Source organism: Pipistrellus kuhlii, unplaced genomic scaffold, assembly GCF_014108245.1.
Source record: "Pipistrellus kuhlii isolate mPipKuh1 unplaced genomic scaffold, mPipKuh1.p scaffold_m20_p_2, whole genome shotgun sequence".
In the NCBI taxonomy this organism is placed as follows: Eukaryota; Metazoa; Chordata; class Mammalia; order Chiroptera; family Vespertilionidae; genus Pipistrellus; species Pipistrellus kuhlii.
The window spans coordinates 172,385,386-172,397,407 of record NW_023425515.1 but is presented as its reverse complement, the minus strand read 5'-3'; the positions used below and the strand labels follow the sequence as shown (position 1 = coordinate 172,397,407).

The 12,022-nt window shown below is 52.2% G+C and overlaps 1 protein-coding gene and 1 pseudogene across 3 annotated transcripts in view; both read right to left on the bottom strand.

The window, feature by feature from the left end:
- The window catches only part of INPP5B (inositol polyphosphate-5-phosphatase B), a 54,293-nt gene extending 48,809 nt beyond the window's left edge, over positions 1–5,484 (bottom strand). The window contains exons 1-6 of one of the 3 annotated variants that reach the window (XM_045584833.1): positions 5,393–5,484; positions 4,618–4,700; positions 4,161–4,255; positions 2,704–2,801; positions 2,532–2,561; positions 1,341–1,451 (exon numbers count right to left, since the gene is read on the bottom strand). In XM_045584833.1, coding sequence (XP_045440789.1) covers positions 1,341–1,451; positions 2,532–2,561; positions 2,704–2,801; positions 4,161–4,255; positions 4,618–4,674 — 391 coding nt within the window. In that variant the 5' untranslated portion in view covers positions 4,675–4,700; positions 5,393–5,484. The remainder of the gene's footprint in view (positions 1–1,340; positions 1,452–2,531; positions 2,562–2,703; positions 2,802–4,160; positions 4,256–4,617; positions 4,701–5,392) is intronic. The other 2 variants (XM_045584834.1, XM_045584832.1) reach the window with 2 other exon arrangements.
- Positions 5,485–8,298: 2,814 nt separating this feature from the next.
- On the bottom strand, positions 8,299–10,701 carry LOC118723132 (annotated as a pseudogene).
- Positions 10,702–12,022: the final 1,321 nt, after the last annotated feature.

The following is a 12,022-nucleotide window of genomic DNA, read 5'->3' as shown; positions in this document are numbered from 1 at the left end:
AAGTCACACAGCTAGGGACGAGCAAAGATAGGTTTCAAATGCAAGACGCTGTGTAGCTTCAAAGTCCATGTGCTTTGCTGTTATTACTATTATTGCCCCTCCTACAAAATAATAATTGGAGAAGCATTTCCCCTTGCTTATAGAATAAACTTTAAACCGCTTAGCCAGGCATTTAGGGCTCTATAATTGTGGGGGTTTTTCCCCTCCACACCCAGCTATGCATCTAAAGCTAGTCTCCTTCCTGGCACCCCCCTCCCCAGGTGTTCAAGCTCCATGGTAAGATTATGATAAAAGGGAGGCCCATTCCCCATTCCTGCAGAGACAAGACGTTAGTCTTAAAGCAGGAGTCTTCAAACTTCTCTCATTATGAGAATCACCTGGTGGAGGTGTTAAAACACAGATTCCTGATAGCACTTCTTATAGTTGGGATCCGGGAATCTGTGTTTTAACAACTCCACCAGGTGATTCTCATAATGAGAGAAGTTTGAAGACCCCTGTCTTAAAGGAAGTAAATAATAGTGTTGTGTGAACACCTAAGCTCCAGCACCTGGTGGCTCAAATTTGCATGTTCTGTAGCTGAGCCTCTGCTCTATACAAACTCTCCTTTACAAACCTGCCTGGCTGATTTCCTGGTCTAAGCAAATTCTGCCCTGCAGGCCATTAATCTCTTCCTGCTGTGCTGAAGCTAGGTCATTTTCTCAGCTGTAGTGGGGGACAGAGCCGGGTTCAAGGGCAGGAGGACCCATAGGTGAGACTTCCCTGGGTTTCTGGCTGTGGCTAACAGGGAAGATGGGCTTCTAGCTGAAACTGATTTGGCTCAGTGGATAGAGCGTCAGCCTGCAGACTGAAGGGTCCCAAGTTCAATTCCGGTCAAGGGCATGTACCTTGATTGCAGGCACATCCCCAGTTGGAGGTGTGCAGGAGGCAGCTGATCAATGTTTCCCTCTCATTGATGTTTCTAACTCTCTATCTCTCTCCCTTATGCTCTGTAAAAAATCAATAAAATATATTTTAGAATGTTAAAAAAAAAAAAGAAAAAAAAAAAAAGATGGGCTTCTAGAAGCTTTGACCCAGCCAACTAGTAAAGGCTTCTGCATCAGAATCATAACCCACCCTCTGCAGCCCTGCCCAGAGCCAGGAGGACAGACTCAGGTCCAGAAACAGGAAATGTGAAAAGCAAGCACCATGGTTGGCTGCGGACCTGGAGGCACGGTGGCCACATGACAGCCCACAGGAGAGGGCACAGAAACGGGGGTGAGAGTCCAGGGTGTGGAAAGTCAGCTGGTAGTGGGTAGATTAATAACCAGCCAACCGCCCGACAGAGCCCGGGTCTTACCTACCTGGACAGGCCCTGGCAACTTCCTGCAGGAACATCCTGGTGTGTGAACCAAAGGGAAGCTGGAATGTGAGGCTGAGCTCCGCTGTGTCCAGCTGGACGGTCACATCTGAGCCTGCACAAAGGAGGCTGGAAATGAATCCTGGACCTCCAGGAGCTAAGGATGGGTGCACCTTTTTTTTTTTTTTTTTAAGAGTTAATCTCTTCTTTTTTAAAAAAAGATATATTTTATTAATTTTTTACAGAGAGAAAGAGAGAGGGATAGAGAGTTAGAAACATCGATGAGAGAGAATCATCGATCAGCTGCCTCTTGCACACCCCCTACTGGGGATGTGCCCGCAACCAAGGTACATGCCCTTGACCAGAATCGAACCCGGGACTTTTCAGTCCACAGGCTTACGCTCTATCCATTGAGCCAAGCCGGTTTTGGTGGATGGGTGCATCTTAAGGCTAGAACCCCCAGAATGGAGAACTAGCAGTCCAAGCTTCTGAAGTCCGTTCAGCCCTTCAGAAACTGCCCGGCCAGCATGTTCAGTGGTTGACGCCAACTCATAAACCAGGAGGTCAGGGTTGGATTCCCTGTCAAGGCTTAAGCCCGGGTTGTGGGCATGCAGGAGGCAGCCAATCAAATGATTCTTTCTCATGATTGATATTTCTCTCTCTCCCTCTCCCTTCCTCTCTCTGAAATCAATAAAAATATATTTTTTAAAAACATCAATTCTAGCAAGGCTGAGCTGGATCAGTAGGGGGACTTTCCATACACTCAGCTCCAAATTAACATCATCCTCAACCTGCAAAGGGCATGGACCAAGGCTCTAAAAAGTCATTGGGCCGAAACCGGTTTGGCTCAGTGGATAGAACCTTAGTTGTGGGCACATTCCCAGTAGGGAGTGTGCAAGAGGCAGCCGATTAATGATTCTCTCTCATCGATGTTTCTCTCTATCCCTCTCTCTTCCTCTCTGTAAAAAAATTAATAAAATATATATATTTTAAAATAATAAAATAAAAATAAAAGTCATTGGGCCTTGCCACAACAACACTACACGAAGCTGAAGAGACAAGTCTCTCCCCCCAGCAAGTGGAGTGAGAAGCACACAGAGGCAGATAAGAGAGGCTGGCTGTCAGCCAGTCTTCTCAACTGTGCCAGACACTTACTTCACACCCAGACCCTGAGCCCTCTGCCCCAGCTACTCACCAAGAATGTAGAGTTCACCATCTGAGGACACTGTGGGGAGGGAAATGAAAAGGCCCTTAGCACTTGAGCACCTCTGCCTCAGCATCCTCCTACTGCCCCACCCCCAACAAGGGCCGTAAGGACCTGGGAGCCCAGAGGAGAGGGACTCATCCCACCCATCCCCGCTGTGCACCTTCTTCCAGTGTGAAGTCCCGCGAGACCGGCACTATCTGGTCCAAACAGACATCGTCCCCAGTAATGGCCATCCTCCGGTGCGTATACAGGAAGAGGCTAAGGGCAGGAAGCAGAGGTGAGGACAGGGTCCACCGGCCGGCCCGAGGGACCTGTGACAAAAACGGCGCAACCCCTTTCCCTCCCTGAACCTCTTTCTCCATCTGTAAAGTGACGGTGGTGGATTAGAAACTGTCTAAGGCCCCTCCCTCCCAGCTCTGAGACCCTGAGATTCCCTTGCTGGTGAGGAGACCTTTGACAGGGTTGGCATTCTCTCTCTCTGTGTGTGTGTAATATGTGGGTGTTGCTGAGCAGTTCCTATGTGCTACCAAGTGTTTTAGTTTTATTTTTTTAATATATATATATATATATACATATATATATATATATTTTTTTTTTAATATTTTTAATTAATTTTTTTAGAGAGGAGGAGAGAGGGATAGAGAGCCAGAAACATCAACAAGAGAGAAACATCAACCAGCTGCCTCTTGCACACCCCGTACCGGGGATGTGCCCACAACCAATGTACATGCCCTTGACCGGAATCGAACCCGGGACCTTTCAGTCCGCAGACCGACGCTCTACCACTGAGCCAAACCGGCTTCGGCTTTGAATATATTTTTATTGATTTTTTACAGAGAGGAAGAGAAAGGGATAGAGAGTTAGAAACATCGATGAGAGAGAATCATCGATCAGCTGCCTCTTGCACACCCCCTACTGGGGATGTGCCCGCAACCAAGGTACATGCCCTTGACCCGAATTGAACCTGGGACCTCTCAGTCCGCAGGCTGACGCTCTATCCTAGGGGTGTCGAACTCAATCAGAGAAGGGGCCAAAATCTAAAATCCAGCCTAAATCGCGGGCCGAATGGTTTACTGAACAGTCATAAACTGTCATTGTGATGGAAACGCAGCGGAGTGCAGTGATGACAGCTCGGTGCGGGCCACATTGCAAGGCCTGGCGGGATGGATTTGGCCCGCGGGCCTTGTGTTTGACACATGTGCTCTATCCACTGAGCCAAACCGGTTTCAGCTCAAAGTGCTTTAGACCCTTTCCATGTAATGACTCACTTCAACCTGGACAAACAGGTCCGGAGGAGTAAACCCCTTGCTCAAGGCTGAGTGTCTTGGAAGTAACAGAGCCTGGGTGTGAACCGGCACACAGGCCGTTAGACTCAGGATCTGGGTCAGTGTGTTCAACTGCCTCTTCTCCAGAAGCTTCCTCTTCAAATGTTGAGGATTATATGAGCTAATACACATGGAGAGCTTAGAATATGGTATTGTAAAATTGTTAACTGTCATTAGTATAATTATTCTAGAAGACTCGGACTCTGCCCCAGAGGGATGGCTGAAGTCTAGCTGGAGGGTACTGTGAAGAAAACCCCTTGGCCCAGACAGGGAAGCCGAACCCCTCACTTACGCGTGTTCTTGGCCTCCATGTTCCGGGCGGTAGCGCACGAGCCCCAGGAGGCGGCTCTGCCTGCTGTCTCCCTCACACAGCACGCCTTGCACTGCCTGCTGCTCAGGGTCAAGGGAAATGGAACAGGAGGCCAGGGCAGCCTGCCCTGCCTGCCCAGCCTGCCCCACCTTCCCTGCTTTTCCCTTGCCCACACAGATTCACTGTGTGACCTTGGGCAAGTTGCTTCACCTCTCTGGGCCTTCCCCATCTGTGAAATGGGAATAATAATCCCCAGCTTCACCGGGGGAGTTGGGAGGAGAGTCCAGTACTGAGGAAGTACTGAGTAAATACCGCTGTCCCTCTCCCTGGATGCTGAGAGAGAGGGAGGGGGGAGAGCAGAAAGACACACAGACTTTCCTTTCCACTTCCCCAGGCCAGGCAGGCCCTGGGGCTGGGAGCTCAGTGCTGGGAAGGATATGATGATGCAGTATTCCCCCTCAGCCAGCGTCTCCTGGATGGCCACAGACTGGTCCATGCTGGTCCCTGTGGAGCAAGCACACCCTGGGAGGTAAATGGGAGGCCCCTTTAGTCAACAAGTTAGCCAGGAGGCGATGCAGCTGTCTGCAGAGGGCTGAGGGGCAGGGAGAGGGCGCCTGTGCAGTGAGAAGGTAGAGGAGGCCTGATCCTCCCCCCCACCTTCCCTCCAGGATGGGCCTTGGAAAGTCTCTGAGGAGAGGGGTTACTTCTTTGCCCCAAGTGGGATGTAAAATTTGTTGTGCCGCCCTTTTTCTGGAAGGGTGCCTAGTTCTTCCCCAAGAGGGGTGCAATGTATCGTGGGAAGTGGGGTGCCTGGTCCCATTAATGGGGAGGGGACATGGCCCCATTGCTCCGGGGATGGGTCTCTGCCTCCCGTTGGGGGAGCAGTATTAGTCCTGCTGGCTCCTCTTTGGGAGGTGTCAGTGGTGTGTCTGCATGGGGGTGGGAGAGGCATCTCGTTCCTCTTTGGAAGGGAAGGTCTCATCCTGGACAAGGACACCCGTCCTGTCCTGTTCCTCTTTCCCTGGAGATAGGAAAAGTGTCCCATTGCTCCTTGGCCCTCACCCCCATCCAGTAGGCCCATTGCATCAGCCACAGGCCAGGGGAGTATCCGGTGCTGGCAGCGCAGGACAGGGGTCCCAGCGCTCAGCTTGCCCGCCACCTCCTGGCCAGCTCTGCCCTGGTTCCCCCTCCCAGCTTGCTGTCATCGCCCCTACCTCCTCAGCTGTCACCGCTGGGTGTGCGGGTCTCTGTGGCCCGCGCCCCACCAGGGACTACATTTCCCAGCAGCCCTAGCGCACACCATGGCCACTCAGCCTGCAAGTCCCAGCATGCCTGCGTCCATCCTGGGGGGTCTCCCCACCCCTGTTAACTCCTTAGGTGCTGGAGTGCGCGGGACTCCCTATTCCGGAAAGATTTTCCTAATAAATGCCCTGATCCCCACCCCTGACCCTTCACGTCATGGGGCCAGATTTCCCCGCCCACGGCCTGCAAGGAAGGTGGTCACATTTTAAGAGGGAAAAGTAATGCGTTTTTACTTTCTCTTCAATTCCATTCTGAACCCATCTCAGCCAGGTGGGCCAATTCTGGCTTCTGCTGGAACTCTTCCTCCCCCAATAACTACCCTGTCCCAGCTTAGAGAGGAACACCACCAAGAAGAACCATTAGCCCAATTCCAGCTGGAGAAACTGAGGCTCAGAGACGTGGTGCGGTTTTGCCAAGGCGCTGCAAGTGGCAAAACTGAGCCTGGCTGAAGGTCTGACTCCGCTTTTGTGCACTGACACTGCCTCGCACTGTCCTATTTCCTCCCTCAGGTATTTCCTCCCTCAGTCTCTCGGGAATGTATTGTGTGCCTTCAACAGAGAACACCCTGTCCCGCCTGACTCAGAGACTGAGGACAACGGATGTGAACTCACTTTGGAGAAAGGGTGACACTGTTCCCATCATGGTGAGACCCAGTCCTCTCTCCACCTCCTCCTCCAGAAGCTCCGCCCCTTCTTGTTCTCACGCCCCTTCCCCTGATTCACCAGGTCACCTGCACTTGGGCAAGGCCCTTTTCCATTTGGCCTCGATTTCCCCATCAAAGATGACGAGGTGGCTCCAGATGGACAAGGGCCAGCTCAGATGAGGGAGGCCAGGATTGGTCTCTCTCAGCCTGCAGGCCACTTGTAACCAACTGTAACCTCGCCATCTTTGCTCCACCACAGCTGGCCCTCAAAAAGTGTTGACTGAATTAGTGAATTAATGAATGAACTGCCTGAATGAATACACCTGCTCTCAAGCTTTGACCCAAACTGACGGGTCAGTGCTGGGGAAGGAGTGACCCCTGTGACTTCTAACCAGTGTCCTCTCTTCTCGCTCTAAGCTGGGAATTGTTGCCCTCATGCCAAGTCCAACTTTGAATATATAAACCGATTCCAGAAGCAGCTTCTTCCCAATCCTCGCCTCTTCCTGGAAATATCCACAGCACAAAATGGAACAGGATTGTTTGAATTTGACTTCAAAGTCCTGCGGGGGATGAGGAAAAAGGGGATTGACTTACACCCTTAGAGATAAACAGGGTGGACGTCACTGCAGGAAAGCAGGGGCACCCCAATTCCAGCCCCACCCTTTTGTTTTAAATATATTTTTATTGATTTCAGAGAGGAAGGGAAATGAGTTATTGATGGGCTGCCTCCTGCATGCCCCCTACTGGGGATCAAGCCTAAATCCAGCTGGAGAAACTGACAAGGTATGTGCCTTGACCAGAATCAAACCGTGACTTCCTGGTTCATAGGTCTATACTCAACCACTGAGCCACACCAGCTGGGCTCCAGCCCCAATCTTTTTTTTTTTTTTTTTTTAATATATTTTATTGATTTTTTATGGAGAGGAAAGGAGAGAGATAGAGAGCTAGAAACGTCGATGAGAGAGAAACATCGACCAATTGCCTCTTGCACACCCCCTACTGGGGATGTGCCCGCAACCAACGTACATGCTCTTGACCAGAATCAAACCTGGGACCTTTCAGTCTGCAGACCGATGCTCTACCACTGAGCCAAACCAGCTTCGGCTCCAGCCCCAATGTTAATGTCAAAGGCTGGGGAGCAGGATCTGGGACAAGTGGATGAGGCTGGGCACTTATTTATCGATATTTATTTATTTATTTATTTAAAAATATATTTTATTGATGTTTTACAGAGAGGAAGAGAGAGGGATAGAGAGTTAGAAACATCAATGAGAGAGAATCATCGATCAGCTGCCTCTTGCACACCTTCTTCTGGGGATGTGCCCCCAACCAAGGTACATGCCTTTGACCGGAATCAAACCTGGGACTTTTCAGTTGGCTGACGCTCTATCCACTGAGCCAAACCGGTTTCGGCAAGGCTGGGCACTTTTTACAGTCTGTCCCTGTAGGACTCTGGGGTCCTCCCACTTGATGGGGGTCACAGGGGAAAAAAACAATGGTTCTGTTTTCCCCGATAAACCCCAGCCTCTCCTTGAAATTGAGGCTAAGGCCTGGCCCGGCCAGGCTTAGGTGGTGGGAGGCAGGAGTGAGGAGCCCTGAGCCCAGAGCTGTGGATAAATCCCTTTCTCTAAAGATCCAGCTACAGGAATCAGAGCTGGGGGTGGGCCTGAGGCTTGCCAGGCCTGCAGGGTCTTCCTGGCTGTTTCTCCCTGATTCGGCTGGGCCTGGCCAGGGGAGCAGGGCAGAGCGGAGGCTGCAGCCAGGGACCAGGGCAGGGCACTCCTGGTGGCTCCTGAGGCTGCCCGGTTGAAGTGGAGGCTCCCATCCAGATGGAGGCAGCTGCCCTGGCTTGCAGCACTCCTGGGAGCAGGACTGAACCACGGCCCCGTAACACCTGTGGATCCCTGCCACACAGGCTTGGCTGCAACCCGCAGTGCAGCCCAAGCTGGACCGTTTCAGCTGCAAGAAGAGATGGGACTGTGCCTCCTCTCCTTGCCCCTCTCTCCCACTCACAGAGGCAGAAAGTGTTAAGTGGGCCATGGCTGAGCTGAGCCTCCCTGGGCTCCTCGCTCTCTCTCCATGAGGTCAGCCAAGTAGTCCCTGGAGAACCTACAGGGTGCTCCGAAACAAGGGGCATGCCAGGGAGACTTAGGAAATTCCAGCTGTTGCCCTGGATTAGGCGGAATGCAGAGCTGAGCGGCCAAGCATGCTAGACCCCAGGCAGCCTGGCTCCCAGCAGGTGCAGCTCCAGCCAGACTTGACTGCTGACCTACTCGGTCCAGACAGAAGGAGAACGGCCTGCATTTATGAGGCAGGACAGTGCCCCCAATCCCTGGAGCACTCCAGGGGCCCACCTCACAGAAGTCCATGTCCTCAGGGCACATGGCCACAGCTTTCTGCCCTTTGAAGCATTGGTTGCCTTGGCAGAAGGTGGCACAGGTTTTCTCCTTGAAGAGAAAGTGGAGGGGAGGCTGAGGGGTAGGGAGTTCTCCTCAGACTGAAACAGGGAGTGGGTGACAGAGAGGGGAGGCTGGAGCCCCATCATGCCGGTCCCACTGGCCCAGCTACCACATGCTGTCCATCCCCGCCTCCACCTCCCAGAGCGGGCAGGTGTGGCTGAGTCACTCACATTTCTCTGGGAGCTGGTGGAGTGGGAACCAGCTTGTTCTCTGGGACGATCAGGTGGCCTAGACCTGAGATCAGAGCAGGGTTCCCCAGGGAAGTGCTGTGGTACCTCTGCAGGGGGCAATTCTGCAGTCCCAGCCCCCACCCCAAGGGAAGGCACCTTGTGTGTGGACAGTCTCAACCTGAAGCTCCCCGCTTTGCTGCCACCCTAGACAAGCACAGGAGATTGTTCTGGCTGCCTTGGTGCTTGGGGGGAGGGCACACTGGTTAAGCTGGGCTGGGAAAGGTGTGGGGATTGGGAAGGGAATGTGGAAGGGGCTGGAGCACTGAAGGTAGAAAGCTCAGCCGTGAGGTCTACTAATTAGGTCTAAGGTCTACTTAGCTTTGATGAGGAAAGTAGACCTCAAAGCTAAGGATCAGCCTGCCGAGGCTTAGGAATGAGGTATTTTTAAAAAATATATTTTATTGATTTTTTACAGAGAGAAAGAGAGAGGGATAGAGTTAGAAACATCCATGAGAGAGAAACATGGATCAGCTGCCTCCTGCACACGCCCTACTGGGGATGTGCCCGCAACCAAGGTACATGCCCTTGACTGGAATTGAACCTGGGGCCTTCCAATCCGCAGGCTGACGCTCTATCCACTGAGCCAAACCGGTTTCGGCAGGAATGAGGTATTGATAGAGGTTGAGGAGTTGGTGAATACTGAGCTAAGATTTGCAGAACTGTCAGAGTGAGGGTCAGAACTGGGGGGTTACTAGGTGGGCAAGGCATGAATGGGTGGGGCTAAGAGCTAATGGGGCCAATGGGAGCAGGAGTCAGAGTAGAGACTCCGACTTGGAGGGCAATAGAAGGGAGGCTCGGAGCTGCAGGCTGGTGGCCTTTCTCACCTGAGGCCAAGCCATGGAGCCCCAGGCAGAGTGGACTGCCTCCGCCTCACTGCAGAGAGCAGGTCCAGGGCCAGCAGGCAAGGGCTGAGGCCAGTTTCATTTCCCCCCTCACAATCGTGGATGCGCCGGGCCATGTAGTGAGAGGTATGGAGTTGAATCAGCTGGATAAAGGGAGTGGGGGGAGGGAGAGAAGTGGGGAGGACACATATGTATTACCTTAATCAATAAAGAAAGAAATAAAAAAGGCAAACAAGATTGACACACCTTTAACCAGACTCCTCAGGGGGGAAAAAGATACAGAGAACCCAAATAAATAAAATCAAGGAAATTCAAAGCAAAAAAAAAAAAAAAAAAAAAAAAAAAAAGGAATACCAGAGAGTCCAGGAGGATGGGAAAGGGAGGACACAGCCAGTGTTGGGCTGTATCTCTACCTCTCTCGGCATCTCAAACAGTCTCTCTCTCAATACCTTCCTGTACGTACCTAAACATCAATCCCTTCCAACGGACCCAGTCCCAAGCCCTGCAGCAGCCCTCATGGCCGCCTCCCGCCTGGGCCCTGCAGCGGCCCCACCCGCACTTCACAGTGATGCTCCCCGGATTCACACTCTGCCATTGGGTTGGAGAACTTTGCCTCCTTGTAGCACATCTCTCCAGAGCAGTGGAAGCAGCGGCATCTCTGTGGAAGAGTTTGAACACTGTGGCCTCATTCCCTTGGGTGAAGCATTCGGGAGGCTCTCTCCTCCTTCCTATGCCACTTACCCGGGCAGGAGCAGGGGTCAGCTGACTTCTGACCAGGTTCTGGGCTATCAATAAGACCAGAAGGACTGGTAAGAGAGAAGGAGAGAGGAGACCACTGCAGGGAGTAAGCATCTCAAGGACCACGAGTCAAGGAAAGGTCAGGCAGTGGTTAAGTAGAAGAGGTCATGAGGTCAGGGCAAAGAAGGGGCAGTCCCAGGGTCCAGCAGTAGTCATGGGTTAGGGCTGGTCACAGAATCCAGGATCCCTGGGCCAAGGATAACTACCTCTGAGTAGAGCTGCCCTATGGCTACTAGTGGCCAGAGACATCTTTTGTTGAGGTGCTGCAGGAGCGGGAGAGAATGAAGGACCAGTCCTGGGCAGCCTAGGTGAGAGCTGCAAACAGAGTCCCATTATTGCACTATGCAGATGAATAAACAGGCTGGGGAGCAGGGGAGGTCAACTGTAGGTCAACTCAGAGGCTGAGCTTTTGTTTCCCAAAAGTCATACTGTTAGTGACTTTGATACAGGCACAACAGGAACTGCAGCCTAGGAATAGCCCCTCTGAGAGTGAATGTTGTCATTGGCATGGCAACAGCAGCATCCAGGAAGATAGAGTTGGAGCATGTGCAGTGACAGGAAATGGATATCGGGTGCCATTGCCACTGATCTGGCCTCTTTTGACCCCAACAGGACCTGGCCTGGGGATGGGATGGGGATGACAGGCTGCCTCAGAACCCAGGGCAGGGAAACCTGGGTCACAGAGGATCAGAAGTCAGGGCTCACTTTGACCAGGCTCTTAAGGGTTCAGACGCCTGGGGCTGAGCACACCCCATCCCCAGCCTTCCCAGGGCCAACGACAGCACTTGAATTTTTGGTTTGTTTTGCATATACTTGTAGCTGGCCCTCTCCCTCACACTTTCCTATTGCCCTGGTCATCTCCGTGGCAATAGGGCTTCGCCGCCTCAGCCCCTACAGCACTTCACTCTCAGTTGGGATTTTCCTTCCTGGTTCAACCCATCCCTGGGGCAACTCCTCACATGCTCTGTGCTTGGCTCCTCCAGGTGCTTAAAATCCCAGTAGGACAACCTCGTCAGGGGCTGAGCTTCTGAAGCAGAGTGAGTGGGTAATTAAACCTAATTGAGCCAACTAGAAACAGTGATTACCGAAAACTAGCCCGAAGTGCAAGGAGACATTGCCATTTGGGAAAAGAGTGAAGCCTCGGAAGTGAGAAATGTGGGGAGGGAGCGTCCCTCCAGCCTGCCTGAAGGAGCAATAGCAGCATCCGGTTCCCAAGGAACACAGCTGTCTGTCCTCTAGGAGTGGGTGCCCGGCCTCCAGGTTAGCTCAGTATCCCAAGAACCTGCCTTTCTTCTTTATAGTGTGGAGGGGAGATGGGAACAGGTTCTGAGGCGTTCTTGCCCAGATAAACTGCAGCTGAGCAGACGGGGAGGAAACCTGCTTCCCTATCATAGCAAAGACTTTTCTTCATTTGTTACATTCACCCAAATATTCTTTTAGTGCCTTCCACGTGCCAGACACACCCCGATTTACAGATTTTGCGGATTAGGTGGAGGTGAGATGGGAGCAGAACCAGAGGTAAGGGGGTTACTTAACCTCGTGGGCTGGCAGGAAGAGCCATGTGCCCAGT